The sequence below is a fragment of the Hyperoodon ampullatus genome, assembly GCF_949752795.1.
Source record: "Hyperoodon ampullatus genome assembly, chromosome: 19".
Classification (NCBI taxonomy): Eukaryota; Metazoa; Chordata; class Mammalia; order Artiodactyla; family Ziphiidae; genus Hyperoodon; species Hyperoodon ampullatus.
The window spans coordinates 42,423,658-42,447,387 of NC_136932.1; the positions used below are offsets into that span (position 1 = coordinate 42,423,658).

The following is a 23,730-nucleotide window of genomic DNA, read 5'->3' on the forward strand; positions in this document are numbered from 1 at the left end:
GCCTCCCCTGCACACTCAGAACAGCTTCTTTAAAGGCTTTTGTTCTGCAGCCTTAGACATGAGATTGCTGTGTGCATCTCTCTTCACCCACCAGATTGAAACTTCTCCTGGCAGGGACTGGGTCTGGTTCATCTCTGATCTTCCTGCAGTACTGAGCTCCTGCAAGCTTTGCTTGAAAGACAGAGTGAAGTATTTTACACTACCTAAAGTGCTTTGATGACCACTATTTCCTCTCAACAGGTAAAGAGGCCAGACAGATGGATGTTTTTATTTGACAGAGGAAGCTCCTGAGATTCAGAGGCGTGATAGTCAAGTGACTTGCTCAAGGTTAGGAGAAGAGACAAGGTAGAGGTTGCAGGATGCAGATTTCCAATCCAACTCCGTGTTAGGTTCATGTACCACCTGACTGCCCACCTTCCATGTGGTGGGCTGTAGTCAGGTCTTGTTTTTATTTCCAGCCTTCTTGTGCAATAGTCCAAACTCATCTCCCCCTGGTCTAGCTCAGTCCCTTTATCCTCCACACAGCAACCAAAGCATTTCTCACCTCCCTTCCTCCTGCTTAAGTGCTTAAAGCCTTTCACTGGCTCCCCTTCCCATCACTGGTGCTTCAGGACAAAGTCCATTTTCCTCTGCAATTTTTATGAGGCACTAGGCCCACCCCAGCGAACCTCTGAAGCTTCAGCTTCCCAATTTCTATTAGTTCCTGGAATATGCCTTAAGTGCTTCCCAATGGCTTTCTGGGCCTGTGCAAGGAAGACCGTCTCACCCTCTCGGCTTGGAGAACTTCAGCTCACTGGCAAGACCTGGTAAAATGTCAGCTGGGCAGCATTCTCTGACTTCACTTCTCAGTCCCCACCAGGCCCCAAACATCTGAAAACATGAACTACTGTAAAGTGTCCAGGCTGTGGATTTAGCCTGGTCTAGCTAAAGTCTTGCTCTCTGTGTGACCTTGATCTTAGCTTCCTCCACTCAAAAATGGGGATAATGTGCCAGCGCGGATGTGAGGACTCATCTGGTGGGGGGTGTCGAGGCCGCTGGCAGAGGGGAGCCCGTTGTGGCTCAGGACAAAGTTTGGTGGGCCCATCTCTGGCACTTCATCCCTATTAGCCACCCGCCACCCCTGCCTCTTGTGACCATGCCCTAGGCTACCCTCCACTCGCTCCTCAAGAAGCCAGACGCACCCCCCGCTCCACCCCTTCGGGGACGGCAAGCTCGGTGAGCACGGCGCTGAGGGTCATATTAACACCTCAGATTAGACACCGCGTGGTCATTTGGCATATCTGCAATAGGAAGCCATTGGGGGAGGGCACTGAAAGCAATAGTAGTCCAGACGAGTCTCCGCCCAAGGTCAAGTTGCCCGCCCGACGGGCAGCGAACCGCAAGGACTCCTCTCCGTAGCCCCGCCCCTCGAGGGGGCCCGAAGCCTTTCTCTAGCCAGAGCCAGGGTACGTTCCCTTTAAGGCGTTCGAGAAAGTCACCACGTTGGTACACAGCGAACGAGGCGTGGCGTATTTTGTCCCTCGCCGGCCTTCGTGGGCCGGGCCGAGCGCGAGGGCGGGGCAAGGGAGCGGCGGTGGGGTCAAAGGCCATAGCGCGCACCACGTGGGCCGGTGACTCCGTCCTTCCCGCAGCTGCAGCGGCGCGCAGGGCACTTGGGTTAGTGGCGCGGCGGGCGGCGCGGACAGCCGAGGCGGACGCCCGCTCCCGCCGCCATGGTCATCAAAACGGACGAGTTGCCGGCGGCCGCCCCGGCGGACAGCGCCCGGGAGCCCAGCTCGCAGGGCGGTGGCAAGGGGCGGCCGGGCGCGGCGGGTGAGCGGGGCCGGGGTCGGGGGGCAGCAGGGCGGGAGGCTGAATCGGGCCGAGTGGGCGGGGGGGTTCGGGGTTGCGCGGGGACCGCCGCCTTCCCTCCGCGCCTGGCTGGGTTGCATCTCGCCGAGCCCTCCACCGGGCGCCCCCGCCCTGAAGGTCACCTTCACTGTCGCCCCCGCCTGCGGCCCGGGCTTCACGTGGGGTCCCGGGGCGGGCAGCGGCGGCTAACACACGCGTGCCAGATCGCGGGGAGACGTGCACGCGCATGCAGTTTCGGGGTGTGCCGGCTCCGCAGACGGACGGACGCGGCGGCCCCACCCCCTACGCCCCCGGGCATGGGGAACTTTCCGGACTGGGGTCACTTGACACTTGCTCCGTCAAGCACCCCCTTCGCGTCAGGATCCCAAGCATTCCCTGTGCACAGGGCTGCAGCCTTGCGAGTTAGACTCAGCTTGGGACTTCTCAGGCTTGGTCTGTGGGAAGAGTGCAAGTTGGGGTGTGTGTTTCGTGAGGGGGTTTCTGTGGTTCGTTCCCAGAGGCAAGGCCTGCAGGGTTCGTTCCCAGGTCTGCAGGGTCTGATTTCCGTCCTGATAGATGTCGGCCTGGCAGGCAGACCTGGGGGTCTGCCTGTGTATGGGGGCAAAGCCAAACTCCTTGGCAGGAGGTGGTGTTTGTGCCAGAACTTGATCATTAACCCGCCTTATTGCGAAAAGTGGGTCAGCCCAGAGTTGCTGTTTTTAAGGCAAAGGTCATCAGCATGGAGTCAAGCTCCCAGCTCTCCCCCGTGGGGCTGTGTGGCATTGGCTTTGGGAGTGGCTGCAGTTTTTCTCAGGTGGGGCCTGCCTCTCTCCTGGGCCTCCTCTGTTCCCTCTGTTTCTTCCATCACATCTTTGACTACAGCCTTGAGGTTGGAAGCCCCTTCCCAGCCCTTGGGTTGTCATCTCCAAATCTTCCTCAGAGCCCCAGGGCTGGGCTGTGTCCCTCTCTGCCCTGAGTGACAGTGGGAGTGCAGAACTACCCGTGCCTCCCACTCCCCATAACTCTCCTCAAAAGGGACTTGTCATCTTCATCTCCCTTCCCAGCTTGGGTGAGTCAGGACGGGAACAGTGTTAGGTGGGCTCTCTGACCCTGTAACTGATCACAGCCAGGTTAGCTGATGGTGGGGGATAGGTACTGTGGCAGCTTTGCTGATTGCCTAGAGAAGGCCAAGGTTTGGGCAGAATGACAAATGCTGATGACTCCAACCTGCCAGGCTTCACCCTGATGAGGCTCTGAATCGGTGGAGCAGGCTATATAAGAGGAGGCTGATTTCCCCTCCAGCAAAGAGACCTGAAGAGATGAAGCGACTTGCCCAAGGTCACACAGCAATTCAGCATTTGGATTTCCAGCTCACAGCCAGATTGCCAAGGCTGCCCTGTCCTGTCCCAGAGGAAGCTGGGAGAGGCATGTTGGCTGGGATCATATGCTGAGAACGTAGGGACTGAGGAGAGGGGAGAGTGTTGGAGAATTTCTTTGAGGGGGTCTGTCTGGGGCAACCTGGGTCAGGGGAGGGTACAGCTGTTCATTTTGGGGAAACTGGAAGCATACTAGCAGGTGGAACATTGGCTCCCTAAGCCTCTGGGAAGCTTGTATAGAGCTAGGACTTGAATTATAGCCAGTCTGAATCTATTCAAAGGAGGAGGAGGCCTTAATGGAGACCCCCAACAGGCCCTCACCCAGGCTTCTGACCTCAGAACCCAGCGCTGGAAGACTCTTTAGTCCCCTTGAGGAGGTGATCAAGGCCTTTTGTGGGGGGACCCAGGGTCAGTTGCCTTGTTGGGAAAAAAACTACTTTTAGGGGTTAAGAGAACAGCAGGTTTTTCAAGTTCATGGTGGTGTGTCGAGTTCCTTCTGCCTAGGGGAGGGCTCCTTGGAGTTGAGGCCCAGAGCGGAGGGGAAGGGGGCTGGCAGGAGAGGAGCTTGGGGGCTTAGGGGAGCTCCTGGACAGGACCCCAGAGCTCTTGTTTTGGGTAGGTCTGAGCAGAGCAGCTCAGGGAACACTGGACTCTCCCCAGACCCTGCAGACCTGCTTCTGGCCTGGGTGGAGATGGGAAGGAGGCAAACAGATGCCTGCCTCCTTGGGATCTTCCTTAGGCTGCCTGCCCCCAGCCCTTTTCTTGAAGCCCCAGATTCCTGGGATAGAGTGATATGCCTTCTGAGGCCTAACTTCCTGCAGGAGCCTCACCCTGTGAGGTTTCGGCTAGGGCGGGGCCTGGCCCTGGCACAGTCTACTGAGTGAGGCCATGCCAGGCTGGGAAACGCACACAGGGGCCACCTGGGATGGCTTACGTTTCTTTTCTAACTTCTTTCAGCTGCCCATTGGGTCCGCGTTCTCCCAGGCCAGGCCAGGGCTGTGCTTTATCTCTTCATTCTGGTCTGGCCAGTGAAGACTTGGGGGGCGGGAGGTGTATGCCATGCTGTTTGGGCAACCCCTTCCCATTCTGCAGAGGATCACCTTTCTCCTTCCCTAAAGCCCAGATCCTCAGGGGTGCCCCCTGGGGTAAGAAGCAGGGGTGTAGAGGAAGGGGGTACTGTTTACCTGGTGGGCGCTGCAGCCTGGGGGCTGGCACTCAGGCCTGGGCTTGGGTGTCTGACAAACCTGGTTTTTTTCTTGACCTGGCTTGGCTGCCTGTTGCCTCTGCGACCTTGGGCAGCTTGGTTACTAAGCTTCTGGAGCCACAGTTTCCTCAAGTGAGATGGGCTGGTCGAGCTGATGGAGGGACCTGCTACGGGCTGGGCCTAGAGTAAGCATTGGCTCTGTGGTAACCAGGGTGGGGGTGGTTGTAGCAGCTACGCAGGGGTCACTGCCAGGCTGCTCTGCCCGCCCCCCTTCTCCACAGGGCTGGGGTGTGTCTGGGGAGGGTGGCGGAAGAAGAGGGGCTCTGCTGGGGCCTGGCCCTTTGTGCCATCCGGTGAGTGTGCGCAAGCCAGAACCCTTGGTGGAGGGTGCTGGGAGCCGAGGGCCTGCTGGGTGCCAGCCCTTCAGGGCTGCCTGGAAGGGACTAGACGGGCGGGGAGGGGGCCTGAAGGGAGCCTGGCTACCCACCCCCACCCTGGTTAGTATGGATGCCGGAGCAGTCCCGCCTGGGCCCTGGCAACAAGTCAGAGGCCCTGGGAAGGCGCCCTGGCAAGGCTGGGCATGTTTCTTCTCCACAGCCGCGCGGCCTTTGGTCTCTTGCTGCCAGCTCTCTTTTCCCTAGGGGAGAGACTTGGTTTTCTCCTGGCAGCGCAGGGGCTGCTGGGGAGGGAAGTCGGAGCCTGCCAGCTTCTTGGTGGAGCTGGAGGCCTGGGGCACGGGTGCAGTTGTCCTCTGGGCGTCTGGGGTTAGGGTTCCCACCAGAGCTAGTGACTCTCAGGAAGGGGAGAGCTGCCAGGTCACCTGCAGGGGGCAGCACGAGCCAGAGGCCCCAGCCAGCCACTTGACCCAGGAGGTGGGCAGGGTGCTCAGTGCAGCCGGTGGACAGGGGGGCGGCCACCTCGTGGCCTGGGCCCGAGTCTGTGCCAGCTGTTGCCGGCAGCCAGCTGAAGCGGTCCTGCCCCACCCCACTGGGGTTGGGGCCGAGGAGAGGACCCCCTTGCTGGGCTCTATCCCTGCCAGCCAGTCCCCAGGGCCCTCAATCCTGAGGGGCCCAGGTACCCCAGATGCTGGGTTCTCCTGCCCCGCTGACTGCTTCACCAGCAGGGACCCTCTTTTGGGGGGTACAGGGGGGTGGGCCTGAGCACTGGTGGCAGCTCCAGTTGGGGTCCTGGAGCCACCAGGGCCTCCCGGCCCACGGCCGTCCTTCTGGCCGACCTTGAGCAGGATGCGAGGCAGGGGGAGTGTGCCCTTCCCAGGGCCGCCCCAGCAGGCCTGGCCCCACTGAAACCCGAAGCCAGCCGGATCTCCAGCCCTGGGCCGGCCAGCTGCATGGCGGCAAGGGTAGAGGCAGAGGCCGGAACGAGGCACCCAGGCAGTGCCGGGCCTGAGCTGGAGAGCTGGCTGACTCGCTGCCACGGAGGTCCTGTGACTCCAGAACGTGGGTGAGGGCAGCCGCCGACCACACCAGGTGGGCTGTGGGGACAGGGAGCCAAGTGGCTGGCCTCTGGTGGGGAGGCCGCTGGGCCTTGATCCCGCTGTGGGGAGACCTTGAGGGTGCTTTGCAGGAAAGGGGAGGGGCAGGGCCGGCTGGCCTTAGGGGAGTGGAGGCCCCTGGGAACCAGCCACATTCCTTTGAAATCTGATAGGAGATTGGGTGCCCCCTGGGGTGGGAACCTGGAGCCGAGGTGCCTTCTGGGCAGGCTCCCTGAGGCAGGGTGGGGAGTGGGAGCTGTGGCCACCCTTGCCCTCCTCTCTGTCCTCCTGGCCCAGACTCGGGGAGCACAGGCCGCCTGTCTGGGTCCAGGTCTCTGGTTTCCCACTTTTGGGGTCTCAGAGACCTCAAAGCTGCTGTTCTGTATTGGGCAGGGCTCCCCTCATCCTGAGGGCTGGTCAGCCAGCAAAGCCTTTCTCAAGGCCTCAGCTGGGGGAAGGCCGCCTCATAGCTGTCACCCCTCTTGCTGCATTTTGAAAACTGACCAGCCACCACCCTTCTCCCGCCCTCCTGTCCCTGTCTGCTGTGTCACAGAGTCAGCCAGGTTCTCCCTTTGGGGCCGGCTGCTCAGTTTCCAGGGGCTTGGGGTCGCCCCGCCTAGGGCTGTGGGCTCACTTGAAGGAGAGGTCCTTGTGCGTCCTTGTGGTTGTTGGGAGTTTACCTTCAGGTTAGGAGCGGTGTGCTGGGGACGGAGGTGGCGACAGCTACTGAAGGCCCACCGTGGGCCAGGACTGAGGGCAGTGCAGCCATGTGGTAGGGGGGCTCTCCAGGGGGGAATCTAGGGTCCGCTCTTGACCTTGGGCAAGGCACTGAACTTCTGGGCCTCAGACACCCTTATTTGGGGGAAGGAGGAGGGGACCGTATCTGAACTCCTGGCCGTTTTGTTTATCACTCAGTTGAGGGGACGCGGGAAGAGGGAGCGGCTTCTCTCCACGTCCCGTTCCCGGTCCCCCCGTGTGTCCTTGTGTGTCAGGCTTATCTGGACTTTTATACATTTCCCGAGGCCCCTGCTCCATGTTTCTGGTAGGTCTGGGTAGAGCCCACACAGCTCTGGAGAGGTGCACCCCGTCCCCACTCCTCACAGCTGGGTAGGGAAGAGGAGGTGGAGTCTAGATGGGTTGGGGTCCAGAGCAGAGCTGGCTGAGCTGACCTGGCTGGAGCTCTCGGATAAGCAAGGGGCCAGTCTGGCTGCCAGGCAGGCCCTGGGCCGGAAGGCCCCATGGGCCAGTGGGGCTCCAGGCAGGCCTGTGTTTCGCTGGAGGGTTTCTGCGAGGACATCCTCCTCTCCCCCAGCGGGGCAGGGCGGGAAGGGCTCTCCTCTGTTCTCCTTAGTGCCTGTGGAGAAATGGAAGCTTTTGTCACCTGCTCTTCCTCCCCACAACACGTGAGTCGGTTGCTGGTCACAAGTGCGGGGCTTTTACAGTAATTAATTCATTAGTTCAGTGTCTTTCTGTTGAGTGCGGGCAAGACAGGAGGAGGAAGCTAGAGCTGCTGGTGTGAACAGCCCCCCGAGTGCAGCATGACACTGCTGCCAGGGGTCATTGGTCAGGCTTCAGAGAAGAGAGTTTATTTCACCTAGGCCTTGACGGATGAGTAGGAGTCTGCCCGATGGAATGGTATATGGGGGGCAGCATAAACAAAAGCACAGGTAGGAGGGGAAATGTGTGGCTTGTTCTTAGGCTTCTGAGTAGTTTGGTGTAGCTGCACCTTGATAGGGAGAACTGGCAGGGGCTGAGGTGGACTTTAGGCCTAAGATGTTCGGTTCCTGTGAGCAGTAGAGCAGTGGAGAGTATTAGAAGGTTCTGAGTGGTACCTTTTTTTTTTTTTTTGGAAGAGGAAAAAAGGCTATATTTATTTGATTCTATGGATTTTCACTTATTCCTATTAACCATTAATTATGCAGATTTACCATTAATTGCAGTATTTTCTTTTTTACTATGGTCACCTTTAATAACGACTTAAAAAGCACTTTATTTAAAAAAGGAGTTATCTGGGGCTTCCCTGGTGGCGCAGTGGTTGAGAGTCCGCCCGCCGATGCAGGGGACACGGGTTCGTGGCCCGGGCCGGGAAGATCCCACATGAGCCATGGCCGCTGAGCCTGCCCGTCCGGAGCCTGTGCTCCGCAACGGGAGAGGCCACAACAGTGAGAGGCCCGTGTACCGCAAAAAAAAAAAAAAAAAAAAAAAAAGGAGTTATCTGTATTTACCAGAATTTCATATGTAGAAGCACAAGTGTTGTCTTTGGATCACATTTAGCTACTCATCTAAGGATATGGTCACACCATGGAAATGAAGATCATTTTGGATATAAAAGATGAACAGTTCACAAAAGTTGGTATAAGAATTTGCTCACTACAGTTTCAATGCCCTAGTTTTCTCAAAAAGCTCCTGATACATTTTTTTCTAAATCATACCCTAAAATAAACACTGGTTTAACAATTGTCATACAATAATACAAGCTTATTGTAAACACCTGGAAAGTACAGACTTTATAAGGAAAGGATTATATCGCTTTTAATCCTGTTATTTAAGGAAAGCCACTGAATTCTGAGTCTTTTAGTCTTTCTACTGGAATAGATTCAAGTGTACATATACACACATAATTAGGACTGTAGTGCATGTTCTAATTTTTTTTTAATTGAAGTACAGTTGATTTACAATGTTATGTTAATTTCAGGTGTACAACAAGTGGTATTCTTGAAATAGGGGAAATGGCCTGCAGCAGTCCTGTGACCAGTTTGGAGATTCGGTTGGGTGACTAGATAGGGATGGGGGGCGGGCATTCGCAGAGCAGGGGCTGGTTTGTGGAGGAAGATAAATTCCATGCTGACAAGATGAGTCTGGTGAGGCCTAAGGGATGGCCACATGTTGAAAAACTGGAGCGAGGCCTGGACTGGTCACGTGAGCTGGGAGACGGGAGGGCATTTGCAGTCACGGGCAAGGGTGAGATGGGAATGAGGAGAGGCTGGGGCCCAGGACACCCACAGCTTGACTGCCAGGAGGAGGTCAAGCTGGAGAGGGGAGAATCAGAGCATCAGTGTCCATCAGGGAAGAGGAGGAAGTGAGCGGTCGGGGGAGGGGGAGCCGAGCAGACCCTCAGGTTTGGCCCTTAGGGTGGCATTGGTGACTCTGGGGAGAGTGGTCTGGGTGGCCTGTTCACACGGCCGCCAGACTGGGGGCCTGAGGAGCAGATAGGAAGCGAGGGCCCAGGGTGTGGAGGCGAGCGAGCGGGCAGTAGCCTGCAGGCGTGCCCTGGGGTGCGGTGGGACCGGAGTCTGGGGCAGGGCCGAGTTGGGAGGACAGGCAGATGCCCTTGTGTAGGGCTGTGTCCACCCTGGTGGATGAGGCAGACCTCACCAGCGAGGCCCATCTGACTCGGCTCCTTTCTTGTCCCCCACAGAGCTGCCCTCAGTCATGCTGTTGAATGGGGACTGCCCGGAGAGCCTGAAAAAGGAGGAGGGGGCTGCCGACCCGCCCCGGGAAAATGGGCTGGATGAGGCCGAGCCGGGAGAGGAGACCACTGGACAGGAAGTCATTGTCATTCAGGACACGGGCTTTTCTGTGAAGATCCTGGCTCCTGGGATCGAGCCCTTCTCCCTCCAGGTGAGATGATAGAGGGGTACTGGGGGCCAGGGCCTGAGCCTGTTGGGGAGGATGAGGGTGCAAAGCCAAGCTTTGCCTTTGCCTGGTCTGGCCCCATGTTGAGGCAGGAAACCGAGGGTCCTGTGCCTTCCAAGGTCACTCAGCTAACGTGGTGGACATGGGAGTCCAGGTTCAGGCCGTTGCCTCATTGCAAGGGGACAGGTCCCAGCTGGGACTGCCAGCCCTGTTTGGGGATCGGTATGGTAGTGGCTGGGTAGTGTTGGGGTCCCAGGGCTCCCCACCCTCAGGTAGGTCAATTCTCTGGCTGGAGTTTTACCATCTGTCCGAGAGGAGAGTGGTAGTGGGTGGTCTTCAAGAGCAGAGCCAACCCAGAGGTCTTGTAAACTGTTACTCATTGGGGAACCAGGTGAGGCCCTCTAGTGTCTTCTGGAGCCACAGGCTTCAGCCCCAGAGCACACCTTCCTGAAGGGGGAAGCCATTTGCCCTGGGGACCTTGGCACTTGGCAAGGGAGGAGGCAAGATGGCTCTTTTCTTTTCCTTGTTTTTACACCTCCTGCTGCTCTACTCAGGGCCTGCTCTTGGTCTGCAGGAATAGTTTAAGCTTGCGGGTAACAGGGCAAGGCTCTGTCCTGCACATGTGCATATACCCTGCACACACATACACACACACAGGTGCAAGTGGGCATGGTATGTATGGGCAGGGCCTGGAATTTAAAATAAAAGCCAAAAACGGGGAGACAGTATTTGGAGCATTGACTTTAGGGACCCAGGTCCTTTGGGCTGGGGAAGTGGTATGTTTTCACCAGGTTGGTCGGGGCCTTCTCCCTGGCAGGTGTCCCCCCAGGAGATGGTACAGGAGATCCACCAAGTGCTCATGGACCGTGAAGACACATGTCACCGCACCTGCTTCTCACTGCACCTGGACGGCAACATGCTGGACCACTTCTCAGAGCTGCGCAGTGTGGAGGGGCTGCAGGAGGGCTCGGTGCTACGCGTGGTGGAAGGTTTGTCCGGAAGTTGTGTGGCCCACCGAGGTGGGGCATGAGGAGGCGGGGCCAGGTGGCACTCACCCCCAGCCCACCCCTCCCGCTGGTATCGTGGTGTCACTGTGTCACAGATGAGCATGTGGAGGCTCAGGGCAGCATTGAACTTGAGGAGGCAGGAGAAGACAGGACAGGAGCACAGGTCTGCTTCGCAGGCCGTCACAAGCACACCCTCCAACTTCATGGGTTGAATATCAGAGTCGTGATTTTAAACAAAACAAACAATACCAGGCAGGTGCTTGAAATCAGCCTGTTCAAATTTTATAGAGATAAAAGTTCAGTCTCTTCAGGAAACTAAGGTTTCACGGCTCTTGAGCAGGGAAGTCAGGCCCAGTGTGGAACAGTCAGCTGGCATGGTGAGCCTGGTTTGTTTGTAAAAAAAAAAAAAAATCACGTGAACTTAGGTTACCTGGGGAAAGGTGGCACCGCGCTTCTAGGCATGTCAGCCAAGGAGCAAATGTGGGAAAAATGTAACCCAGCTGTGCCCAGACTTACCTAATGACGAAACCTCTGTCCTTCCCCAGAAGAGCCCTCATTGAAATTTCATGAAACATGAGTTGGGGAGCAGTGTTGCAGTTTGAGGTCCTGTAAGTCCTCAGGCCACCCCTGGCCAGGGCTGCCCTGGGAGAACTGGACTGAGCCCATGGGGACCTAGCAGCTGTGCCGGGCTGCCCACCCGAGACATTCGTGGGCAGAGAGCAGGGGGCTTCTGTGTGCACTTCCAGAGGCATTTCTTGTGCCCTTTGGTATAAGGTTCTTTGCAAACAAGGATCCCTGCCCACCAGCAGGCAGGTGTATGTGTTGAAAGAATTCCAGCTTATGTGTTCATAAGGGAATTTGTAAGTGAAAGCCTAAAATTGAAAATCAAGACCACCCCTGGTAGTGCCATGGCCGACTTTTCTCTGCTGGGTGGGTTGTTGCCCTGGTAACGCCCTGCCCATCCCCCTCCCGACAGAGCCATACACGGTGCGAGAGGCCCGCATCCACGTGCGCCACGTTCGAGACCTGCTCAAGAGCCTGGACCCATCCGATGCCTTCAACGGGGTTGACTGCAACTCCTTGTCCTTCCTGAGTGTCTTTACTGATGGCGACCTGGGAGGTGCGGGAGGCATTGGGGCTGGCGGTTGCGCAGAGGGGCCGGGAGCAAGTTGGCCAGGGGCTGGTGAAGGGGCCAGGGGCTGGTGAAGGGGCCAAGGGCCCGGCCTTCCCACCTGGAGGGAAGCGGGGCTGGAGGCCCACAGACCAGGGCCACCTGATCTGGGGAGGGAGTTGGCCCCTGGATGGTCCTGGGCTGACCACCAGCCTCGGGTCCCTCAGACAGCGGGAAGCGGAAGAAGGGCTTGGAGATGGACCCTATCGACTGTACACCGCCTGAGTACATCCTTCCAGGGAGCCGGGAGCGGCCGTTGTGTCCTCTGCAGCCCCAGAACCGTGATTGGAAGGTGGGAGCAGGTCTCTTTTGGGGCAGGGGATCGCCACACCAGGAAGCCTGGCCCACTCACGCTTGGCCATTCCTGCAGCCCCTGCAGTGCCTGAAAGTGCTGACCATGAGCGGCTGGAACCCACCCCCAGGGAATCGCAAGATGCACGGGGACCTCATGTACCTGTTTGTGATCACAGCCGAGGACCGACAAGTCAGCATCACGGCATCCACTCGGGGATTTTACCTGAACCAGTAAGTCCCTGTGCGAACCCGTTCGGAGTCCGTGGGCAGCCGCTTGGGGTGCCCTGCACAGTGGCCACCGTCTCCCTGCAGGTCCACAGCGTACCACTTCAACCCCAAGCCTGCCAGCCCCCGCTTCCTCAGCCATTCCCTGGTGGAGCTGCTCAACCAGATCAGCCCAACCTTCAAAAAAAACTTTGCCGCCCTGCAGAAGAAAAGGTAGCACCTTGGCCCATCTGTCCCTCATCTCACGTCCCATGGGGTGGGTGAACCATACAGCCTGAACTCTAGCCCTCCTGCCCTAAGCTGTGCCCCCAGCACCCCAGAGCTCCCTTCTAGGCAGCAGTCAGCCTAGCAGTCCTAGGACAGGCGGCCGTTTCCTTCCGTCGGACCCTCCAGGGACAGGGCCTTGGTGGGGAGACAGCAGAGCCAGTGGGACCTTGGAGAAGGGGCCCAGGGCAGGGCTCTGGGCTCAGCGGGCTGCCCCATCTCCCCTCTGCCCACCACAGGGTCCAGCGCCACCCGTTCGAGAGGATCGCCACCCCATTCCAGGTATACAGCTGGACAGCGCCCCAGGCGGAGCACGCCATGGACTGCGTGCGCGCGGAGGACGCCTACACCTCCCGGCTGGGCTACGAGGAGCATATTCCAGGACAGGTGCCTGCAGCCTGGTGGCCCACCCTTAGCTCTTCCCTCCCTTCCCCTGGCGGGCGCCAGGCTGGGTTCTGGGTGCTTGGGGGGCTGACTGCGGGGAGGCGGGGGACGGGACTGCCCCGAGCAGGTGCTGGGGGCTCAGGTTGAGCTGGTGTCCCCCTCCCTGTCCTGCTGTAGACCCGAGACTGGAATGAAGAGCTGCAGACGACGCGGGAGCTGCCTCGGAAGAACCTGCCTGAGCGGCTGCTGCGAGAAAGAGCCATATTCAAGGTGCCTGTGGCCCCTCAGGCTTGACCAGCGGCCACAGGCCCGCCTGCCACCTACCTGCTCGTTTTCTGTGAACAAGAGGGAAGCCAGGCTGGGCCATCAGGGACCTTCCAGGGTGTTCTGCCAGCCTTCCGCCTCCTGGTAGACGACCCAACTCCTTTTTCTGGCCTCTCTTAGATTTAGCGTCTGTGGGCTGGAACCGGTGGGGACATGCCTCCAGGATGGGCTGAGTGGCAAGGTCCATGACAGCTTCCCTCCCAGCACACCCACGTGGAGCCCTCAGCTGGACACACGTGCCCTACTGAGATATCCTTAGTGTTCTTCCTGAGACAGATGAGGAAAAAGCAGTGCTTTTGAAAAAAGTTTATTTGAAATCTCCCATAATCTTACTAGAGATGATAATGGTAAAAATAAGATCTAAAGTCCGGGATGCTCACTTTGCCAGGGGCTATGCCAGGTGCTGTGTAGGCATTACCTCCTGTAATCTTCCAGACACCTTGTAAAGGCTGATACTTTTATGTCACAGTTTTATCGATGAGAAAACAGGTCTGAGAGGTGATCCAGCCAAGATCACCTGGCACGTATTTGGTGATTCCCAGACCCACCCCAATCCTCACTCTCCCTTTTAATCACTAAGCTCTGCTCTCTCTCGCAGTATAAGTGTTACATTTTTTCAAAACTGGGGTTTCTTTTTTTAAAAAATAAATTTATTTATTTTATTTTATTTATTTTATTTGTGGCTGCGTTGGGTCTTCGTTGCTGCGCACGGGCTTTTCTCTGGTTGTGGTGAGCGGGGGCTACTCTTCGTTGCGGTGCACAGGCTTCTCATTGCGGTGGCTTCTCGTTGTGGAGCACGGGCTCTAGGCATGTGGGCTTCAGTAGTTGTGGCGCACGGGCTCAGTAGTTGTGGCTCGCGGGCTCTAGAGTGCAGGCTCAGTAGTTGTGGCTCGCGGGCTTAGTTGCTCCGCAGCATGTGGGATCTTCCCGGACCAGGGCTTGAACCCATGTCCCCTGCATTGACAGGCGGATTCTTAACCATTGTGCCACCAGGGAAGCCCAAAACTGGGGTTTCTTGCCCTTTTCCAAATGTGAGGAAACTTTGTCCTGCTTACCTCCACCAGCCCTGGGCGAGCTTGGCCAGGCGGGATGAACCCCGCAGCTCTCTTACCCTCCAACCTCGGGCCCCCAGGTACACAGCGACTTCACGGCGGCAGCCACGCGGGGCGCCATGGCAGTCATCGATGGCAACGTGATGGCCATCAACCCCAGCGAGGAGACCAAGATGCAGATGTTCATCTGGAACAACATCTTCTTCAGCTTGGGCTTTGATGTCCGCGACCACTACAAGGACTTCGGGGGGGATGTGGCGGCCTACGTGGCGCCCACCAATGACCTGAATGGCGTGCGCACATACAATGCCGTGGACGTGGAGGGGCTGTACACGCTGGGCACGGTGGTGGTGGATTACCGCGGCTACCGTGTCACGGCCCAGTCCATCATCCCCGGCATCCTGGAGCGGGACCAGGAGCAGAGCGTTATCTACGGCTCCATTGACTTTGGCAAGACGGTGGTGTCGCACCCACGTTACCTGGAGCTGCTGGAACGCACGAGCCGGCCCCTCAAGATCCTGAGGCACCGGGTGCTCAACGACCGGGATGAAGAGGTGGACCTCTGCTCCTCCGTGGAGTGCAAGGGCATCATCGGCAACGACGGTCGCCACTACATCCTTGACCTGCTGCGCACCTTCCCCCCCGACCTCAACTTCCTGCCCGTGCCCGGCGAGGTGCTGCCCGAGGAGTGCACCCGCGCCGGTTTCCCCCGCGCCCACCGCCACAAGCTCTGCTGCCTGCGCCAGGAGCTGGTGGACGCCTTCGTGGAGCACAGGTGGGGAGCCAGGGCAAGCGGCTGCATCCTCTGGTGGGTGGTCCTGGGGCCTGATCCTTGACGGGGGAGGCTTTGGAAAGTGAAGAGGAGCTAGCTCTGGCCCTGGTCATCCCAGCCCCAGCCCCAGCCCCAGCACCATCCACCGTGGCGTCAGGCTCCCCAACACGGACATCCAAGAGCTTTATGTGGATCAGAAACTAGCAAGTGGCTAGACCAGTGGCTTTCAACTGACTGAAGCGGGGCTCTTCCCTCAAGGAGCACGTGGAAATCTGCTTAGGTGTTTTTGAACCTCCCAGTGCCAGGGCCCTGGAGGAGGGGCAGGGTTGGGGTCCCTGCTGCTGGCGTTTTGTGCTTAGGGGTCAGCCCATCAAATGCCCCAGAATAATCTCCCTGTCAGAATGCCAGGGGGGTTCCTGGCGCTCTCGAGAGCCCTGGCCTGCGTGTGAGCCCCCCACGCACCAGCTGTCCTCTTCCTGTCTGGGAAGATCCCCATTTTTGCTGTGACCTGCTGCCGCCACCTGGTAGTATTGCTGGACTGGCACACGCACACGTGTGTGGACGCTTGCACACTGGGCGGGATGTGTCCCCAGGCCGGCAGGGTGTCCAGCCCCAACATCCCTCAACCCCAGCAGGGCAGGAGCTGGGGCCTGGCTCAGGTCCCCCGAAGCCAGCAGGAAGCTGCCAGAGCAGGCACGCTTCTACATACCCCTCCTCCATTCCCTGCCCCATCCTCTGTGCTCTAGGTACCTCCTCTTCATGAAGCTGGCAGCCCTACAGCTGATGCAGCAGAAGGCCAGCAAGATGGAGACCCCCCCGTCCCTGGAAAACGGTGACCCCCCATCCTCGGAGTCCAAGCCTGAAGACCCCCCAGCACCCGAGGTGGGAAGCGAGGAGGAGGGCAGCAGTGCTAGTGGCCTGGCCAAGGTGAAGGAGCTGGCAGAGACCATCGCCTCGGACGACGGGACAGGTGGGGCTGCCGGGGCTGCCGGGGGAGCCCAGGCCAGGGGAGGCTCGGCTGCTGCCCCACCGGAGCGGGAGTGGGGCTACCTCCTAACGGGCAGTGTCTCCACAGCAGACCCTCGCAGTCGGGAGGTGATCCGCAACGCATGCAAGGCTGTGGGCTCCATCAGCAGCACGGCCTTTGATGTCCGCTTCAACCCCGACATCTTCTCGCCAGGTGAATGGTCCTCTAGGGCCCCAGTACTGGTGGGCCTGTTCGCCCACCTGAGGGCTGCCGTCTGTCTGGCCACCCGCCTCTCTTCTGCCTGGCTCACGCCTCTGCTCTCCCTCCCCCAGGGGTTCGCTTCCCGGAGTCTTGTCAGGAGGAAGTTCGGGACCAGAAGCAGCTGCTAAAAGATGCTGCTGCCTTCCTGCTCTCCTGCCAGATCCCCGGCTTGGTGAGGGCAGGGGTGGGACGAGGGACTGCCCAGAGGGTGGTGTTACAGGCCCTGGGGCCTCATCCATCTCCGACTCTGGAAGCTTGTGCAACCTTTGCGGGAGTGACTTAGACCTGCTGACCTGCAAAGCAGGCAGGGTGGAGTTCTCTTCCCCAGAATGGGGCCGCTGACACACAGGGGCCAAGGGAGGCATCAGGTTCTGCTCTGCATGCCCTCCCTTGTAGGCTGGCAGCTGGGGTCTGGCTCTCTGAGCCCCTGTGTGATGGGATGGCTGATAGAGGGGCTGGGGGCATCTTCACCCCCACAAGCTTTGTACATAGGCCCTGTGTATGTACACGGTGCTTGCTCCCCCGCTAAGGCAGCCCTGAGCTTAGGTGCCATGCTGTCCCCCGATCTTTTTTTTTTTTTTAACATCTTTATTGGAGTATAATTGCCTTACAATGGTGTGTTAGTTTTTGCTTTATAACAAAGTGAATCAGCTATATGTATACAGATATCCCCATATGTCCTCCCTCCCACCCTCCCTATCCCACCCCTCTAGGTGGTCACAAAGCCCTGAGCTGATCTCCCTGTGTTATGTGGCTGCTTCCCACTAGCTATTTTACATTTGGTAGTACATATATGTCCATACCACTCTCTCACTTCGTCCCAGCTTACCCTTCCCCCTCCCCGTGTCCTCAAGTCCATTCTCTACATCTGCGTCTTTATTCCTGTCCTGCCCCTAGGTTCTTCAGAAACTTCTTTTTTTTCAATTCCATTTATATGTGTTAGCATACGGTATTTGTTTTTCTCTTTCTGACTTACTTCACTCTGTATGACAGACTCTAGGTCCATCCACCTCACTACAAATAACTCAGTTTTGTTTCTTTTTATGGCTGAGTAATATTCCACTGTATATATGTGCCACATCTTCTTTATTCATTCATCGGTCGATGGACACTTAGGTTGCTTCCATGTCCTGGCGATTGTAAATAGAGCTTCAGTGAACATTGTGGTACATGACTTTTTTTGAATTACGGTTTTCTCAGGGTATATGCCCAGTGGTGGGATTGCTAGGTCCCCCGATCTTTGAGCTGAGCCTGCCGTGCTGGCTGCCCCAGGCCCCTGCGAGGCGCAGCACAGCCGCGGGGTGAAGCTGTGGCCCTGCTTCTTCCTCTGCAATCACAGGAGAGCCTGTGCGGCTTCCTCATCCCTGCTTCCCCGCCGTGTGGGCCCAGCAGTCACAGGGGTGATGGTGGCCCGTGCAGAAGGCTGGGGACAAGATCTCACATCCTTGCTGCTGCTTTGTCTCCTTCCCTCTTCCCGATTGGGAGCTGGGGTCTCAGTCCCCTGCTTCCCTCAGGGCCTCAGGATAGCGTGAGCTCCCTTGGGAAGACCCAGGGCGGGAGGAGGCAGAGGCCCTGGGCTGGGGGGGCCTGACGCGCTGCAGCCCGCAGGTGAAGGACTTCGCAGACCACGCGGTGCTGCCCATGGACGGGGCCACGCTGGCCGAGGTGATGCGTCAGCGCGGCATCAACATGCGCTACCTGGGCAAGGTGCTGGACCTGGTACTCCGGAGCCCGGCCCGGGACCAGCTGGACCACATCTACGTGAGTGGTGCCCAGGGCGGCTGTGAGATGGCGGGGCTGGGATGGAGGCCTGGGGCCTGACCAAGACTCCCCTCTCTGCACCCTTGCAGAAGATCGGCATCGGAGAGCTCATCACCCGCTCTGCCAAGCACATCTTCAAGACGTACTTACAGGTCCTGCGCTCCCTCCCCGGCCCGGGTCATGGGGATGTCGGGGGGAGCCCGGGTGGTGACACTGGTCCAACCTCCCTTGCAGGGGGTCGAGCTCTCGGGGCTCTCGGCTGCCATCAGCCACTTCCTGAACTGCTTCCTGAGCTCCTACCCCAACCCCGTGGCCCACCTGCCCGCCGACGAGCTCGTCTCCAAGAAGAGGAACAGGAGGAGGAGAAACCGGCCGCCAGGGGCAGCGGATAACACAGCCTGGGCTGTCATGACGCCCCAGGAGCTTTGGAAGAACATCTGCCAGGAGGCCAAGAACTACTTTGACTTCAGCCTCGAGTGGTACGTGACGGGTGCAGGGGCGCTGGGCTCCCGGGCAGCGTCCGGGTCCTCCATGGTCGCTGGCAGTGGATCGGGGAGGAGGAAGCAGGGAGCTGTGGAGGGCCGCTTGCTTGGGGAAGTGGGGAGGGGAGCTGGGCGGGGGCTCGGGTGGAGGGGCAGCTGTGGAGGAGGGGGCATAGGGGTGCTGGGCCGCCTGGGCCCACCCGCCTCTCCTCCCCAGTGAGACCGTGGACCAGGCCGTGGAGACCTACGGGCTGCAGAAGATCACGCTGCTGCGGGAGATCTCCCTGAAAACCGGCATCCAGGTGGGCTGGCTCAGAGCGTCCTGCAGGGCTCCCGGGGCCACGGGGGGAACTGGGCGGGGCGGGGCCGGCCGTTTGAGCCCGGGCTGAGGCTGCCCGCGGGTGCTGGGCTGGCTCCCCAGATCCTGCTGAAGGAGTACAGCTTCGACAGCCGCCACAAGCCCGCGTTCACGGAGGAGGACGTGCTCAACATCTTCCCTGTGGTCAAACACGTCAACCCGAAGGCTTCAGACGCCTTTCACTTCTTCCAGAGCGGGCAGGCCAAAGTACAGCAGGGTGCGTGCCAGGTGCAGCCGCGGGGCGGGGCGGGGGTGGGGGGCGCCCACTTCCCCCCGGCCGGCCCTGACCTTCTGCTCCCGGGGTGCCCTGCAGGCTTCCTGAAGGAGGGCTGCGAGCTCATCAACGAGGCCCTGAACCTGTTCAACAACGTGTACGGAGCCATGCACGTGGAGATCTGCGCCTGCCTGCGCCTCCTCGCCCGCCTCCACTACATCATGGGCGACTACGCCGAGGTGGGCCACGCGCACCCTTTGGGCCTTCAGCAGGGGCCCGGGGCCCGGTCTGGCACCAGCGGGGCGGAAGGGGGCATGGGGGAGCTGGGGCTGCGTTCTCACCCCCGCGGCAGCAGGAAGCAGGAGTCCCGGCAGGTGGGACTGGAGCCCCTGTCACCCCAGGGGCCCGGGATGCTGCTGACCTCCGGGCCCCCCCAGGAGGAGCAGGTGGAGACCCGGGGAGGTGCTTGTTCTGCCTGTATGGCGGCCCGCCTCCCCTGCCCACCCCCCCAGCTCCCCCCACTTAAGAGCTGTATCCTGGGGAGAGCTGCCGTGCCCGCGGACAAAGTGGGAGTGATGTCAGGGCCTCCCTTCACAGGGATGAGGGAAGGGTAAATTCTGACTCACTACCTAGAGCCCTGTAAGCACCAGGGAAGCTGCCTGGGGTCTGTGCTGTTGCCTGTACCATCCTGGGACCTGGTGGCGTTCACCTGCCTTGTTGGCCCCGGGGCTTGAGAGGCTGTTGTTTCCTAGGCCAGGTGCGCTGTAGGTGCCCCACTCCCGCCTCCAGCCATAGGACTCTTGTTTTCTTTCGCCTGTGTCTGCCTTTTCTTATTACGAATACTTTATTTTTAGCACAATTTTAGATTTGTATGCATGTATTGGCATAGATTAAGACAAGTGTTTTAAAATGTGAAGCAGCCTCAGAGCGGGCTGTCGACCTCCATGGTCACAGCAGCTGGATTTTGGCCACTCTTCTGCTGCCTTTGTGCAAAGTAAAAATAGAAATTGCAGCCAAAGGTGAAGAGGCCAAGCTGCTGTGGCAGCTCGTGGGCCAGGCAGAATGGGTGTGGGGCGGTACCACCCAGGGGTGACAGCCCCCCACCTCCCCAGGCCCTCAGCAACCAACAGAAGGCTGTGCTGATGAGTGAGCGAGTGATGGGCATCGAGCACCCCAACACCATCCAGGAATATGTGAGCAGCCACCGGGGGCACGGCCTGCAAGGTGGGTGGGACCCGTGGCTGCCCTGGCCTGATGCCGCTGCCCCCGCAGATGCACCTGGCCCTGTACTGCTTCGCCAGCAGCCAGCTGTCCACGGCCCTGAGCCTGCTGTACCGCGCCCGCTACCTCACACTGCTCGTGTTCGGGGAGGACCACCCTGAGATGGCCCTGCTGGACGTGAGTACTGGGGAGGGGCAGCGGGACTAGCCTCGAGCCCAGGGGAGTGGGAGCTGACCGGGGCCCTCCCGACTGCCCCCAGAACAACATCGGGCTGGTGCTGCACGGAGTGATGGAGTGCGACCTGTCGCTGCGCTTCCTGGAGAACGCGCTGGCCGTCAGCACCAAGTACCACGGGCCCAAGTCCCTCAAGGTGGCCCTCAGGTGAGGCTGTGCTGGGTTAGGGGACAGGAAGGCCCCAGGCCACAGGGTCCCGGGAGGTGCTTGCATTGAGGGCGGGCACGGGATCCAGCACTTAGTCCTCCATCTGACTCCTGAGGAAATGTCTCTCAACTTGCATCTCTTCTCTGAGTTCTGGACTTGCCTTCCCCCTTGGAAAGTTCCCAGAGAGTGGGTTCTGGGGTAGCCTGCCCACCGCCCATCCATACCCACCGGCCCATTCACGTCCCTCCCTCGCCTCCCCCGGCGCCGTGCCTGCCTGCAGCCACCACCTGGTCGCCCGGGTCTATGAGAGCAAAGCCGAGTTCCGGTCAGCCCTGCAGCACGAGAAGGAAGGCTACACCATCTACAAGACGCAGGTGGGCCACAGCGGGGCGGGGAGGGGCGGAAGGGGCGGGGGCTGCGGGGAGGGGCGGAAGGGGCGGGGCTGCGGGCAGCCCTGATATTCTCCCGCCCCCTGCAGCTGGGCGAGGAGCACGAGAAGACCAAGGAGAGCTCCGAGTACCTCAAGTGCCTGACCCAGCAGGCCGTGGCCCTGCAGCGCACCATGAACGAGATCTACCGCAACGGCTCCAGCGCCAACATCCCGCCCCTCAAGGTGGGTCTCCGAGCGGGGCTGGGCGAGCCTCACCCCGGCCTCCCGGCTGCGCGCAGGCAGTTGCTCACCCTCCCGCCCCTCAGTTCACAGCACCCAGCATGGCCAGCGTCTTGGAGCAGCTGAACGTCATCAACGGCATCCTCTTCATTCCTCTCAGGTGAGGCGCCCCACCCCCGCTTGGAAGGTGGCCTTTATTTTTTTTCTTGGTTTTTTAAATGAGTGATACATTGACATGGCTCAAAATTGAAAAGTATAGCCAGTGGCAAGGAGTTCCTTGTGAATCCTTCCAGAGATACTCTGCATAATTGGGCAAACACAGATCTGTAACCGTTTTTCCCCAAGGCGCAAAATTGTAGCGAGCTGTGCACATAGGTATTTTTCTCCTGCACTTAATCTATCTTGGCGATCGTTTCGTGTCAGTGTGTAAAGAGCAGCGTCATTCCTACTCTGGACTCCTGCTCTGCCAGTGTAGGGATGTGCCTTAGAGCCGGGCCCTGAGGGTCCCTGTGCGGCTCTTACAAACAGTGCCGTCTTCGAAAGCCCCTCGCGCCGTCTCCCTCCCACCTGTGTGCGGCATGGGTTTGGTCAGCTCACTGTTACGGCATTTACAGCGTATCTGCTCTGTGTTGCACCCTACACCTGTTTTTTTGGGTGTAATCAGCTACAGGGGCAGCCGGGGTGCAGTGGGTTTGAACTGGGCGTGAAGGCTGGGTGGGAGCCAGGCCTTAACTGGAGGCTGTCAGGTGTGTGCAGTTCTTACTTTTTCAGCACTCGGGGGCCTTTCTATTTGTGGGAGGGAAGCACTTGTTCCACACGTGTGTCTCACTGCAGAGAGCACAGAGCCTGATCTTGTTCTAAGTTTAAGCAGAGCCAGTGAGGTGACGGAGGGCCCAGGCCCACTCTGATACCCACCCTTCGCCCCATCCTTCTACTCAGCCAAAAAGACTTGGAGAATCTGAAAGCCGAGGTGGCGCGGCGGCACCAGCTCCAGGAGGCCAGCGGGAACAGGGATAAGGCTGAGGAGCCCATGGCTACTGAGCCAGAGCCAGCAGGGGCCTCAGAGGATGCGGCCTCCCAGCCCCCAGCTGCCAAGGACCCTCCTTCCCTGAGCTTGCAGGGGTAGGAAGGGAGACACAGACGGACAGTTGGCCAGCTGCCCCGTTACCCAGCGATTCAGACTCCAGGAGAAGGGGGCGTGCCCTGCACATCAGGAGAGGCAGCAAGTCCTCCTCCTCCACGCTTCCAACCCCACCCTGCCCCCAGCATCCTCCTGGGACCCTGGCCTGGCCTGCCTGACCCTCTGAAAGATGTTCTTGCACTGGTTCGAAGAGTATACGACGCAGAGGCCTAATCGAAGACACGTGAATGGAGTGCGTGGGCATCAGTTCCCAGCTGGTGGACAGGTGCCCCCTCGGGCCCCCCATCCTCAAGCAGGTGTGCGCGAATGTGTCTGTGCCCGCGAGTGTCCTGATCCGCCCTTCCTGACTTGTACATAGCCCTGAGCCGGTTCTGAGTGGGTGGGTGACGTGCAGGTGAGATTTCTCAGGTCATTTGTATGTTTGACATTATGGCTGCTGCTTTTGCTGCCACTTACCCCTGGGCCCTACCTGGCTGAAAGTCCAGGTTTGAAGCCGAAAAGAGGGGAGCTTTCCTGTGTCCTGGGATGGGGAGCCAGAGCTCTGTGGCAGGGCTGGACGGTTGGGGAGCACGTTATGGCGGGGTGAGGGCCGCAGCAACTTTACTAACCACGGGTGGGCCGGGCCTGGCCCGGCTGTGCTCGGGGTCGGGAAAGGGTTGGGCGTTGGTGGTTCCCCAGACACCCCTGTGCCCAGCCCCGGCTTGTCGGCCCTTGGGCCCCAGCAGGAGGTGCTGCCTTCCCACTCCCCGCACCCCAGCTGGGGCTAACCTTGGGGTATAGTCTGAATGTATCCTTCTCCCCGTTGAACAACCTCAGCTGCCTAACGCACAGGGGGGTGGGGGGGCACCCGGACTGAATCATGGATCCCGGGGGAGACGTCACAGGTACAGGAGTGACTGTCCCTTGTTTGTGGAGCTTAGCTCCCTACCTGGTCCTAGGACACACAGGCACCTTCTACAGAGAGGAACTCTGGGAGTGGAAGGGAGGGGGCTGCAGAAGGTGGTGGGCCCACAGGCCCGGCCGCCCATGCCGCTTCTCTGGGCCTGCTGTCAGAGCCCTGGCAGGTGGGCGGAGACGGCCACCCTTGGGAGCTGGAGGGCGCGGTCCTGCGGCTGGGGCCTCCGCCTGGTGGCTCTGCACGGAGCCGCGGCCGGGTATGGCCTGTCCCAACGCCTGGTTTCAAAGGGAGTGGGTGCGAGCTAGCAAGCGAGGCATCCCCACAGCTGATCAAGAACTTTTTCTTGTTTTTAAACCATCAGTCTTCATTTCACATTGGAATAAAGTGAGTTTTTGAAACCTGCTG

General features: G+C 59.3%; 1 protein-coding gene across 2 annotated transcripts; it reads left to right on the forward strand.

Annotated features, from left to right (window-relative positions):
- Positions 1-1,712: 1,712 nt before the first annotated feature.
- Positions 1,713-23,730, forward strand: CLUH (clustered mitochondria homolog; the record flags this gene model as incomplete). 2 transcript variants are annotated; one of them, XM_079725078.1, is made up of 26 exons in its annotated part: positions 1,713-1,812; positions 9,321-9,523; positions 10,356-10,527; positions 11,522-11,665; positions 11,884-12,008; positions 12,087-12,241; positions 12,323-12,448; positions 12,739-12,886; positions 13,061-13,153; positions 14,340-15,034; positions 15,778-16,001; positions 16,107-16,211; positions 16,331-16,431; positions 17,868-18,020; positions 18,110-18,172; positions 18,255-18,499; positions 18,720-18,804; positions 18,924-19,077; positions 19,174-19,313; positions 20,187-20,267; positions 20,347-20,472; positions 20,555-20,676; positions 20,957-21,050; positions 21,155-21,289; positions 21,373-21,446; positions 22,226-23,730. In XM_079725078.1, the coding sequence occupies 26 exons, from the start codon at positions 1,713-1,715 to the stop codon at positions 22,410-22,412; spliced, it is 4,050 nt and encodes a 1,349-aa protein (XP_079581204.1). In that variant the 3' UTR covers positions 22,413-23,730. The 2 variants fall into 2 exon arrangements, with proteins under 2 accessions (XP_079581204.1, XP_079581205.1); XM_079725079.1 differs by having other exon boundaries at positions 16,110-16,211.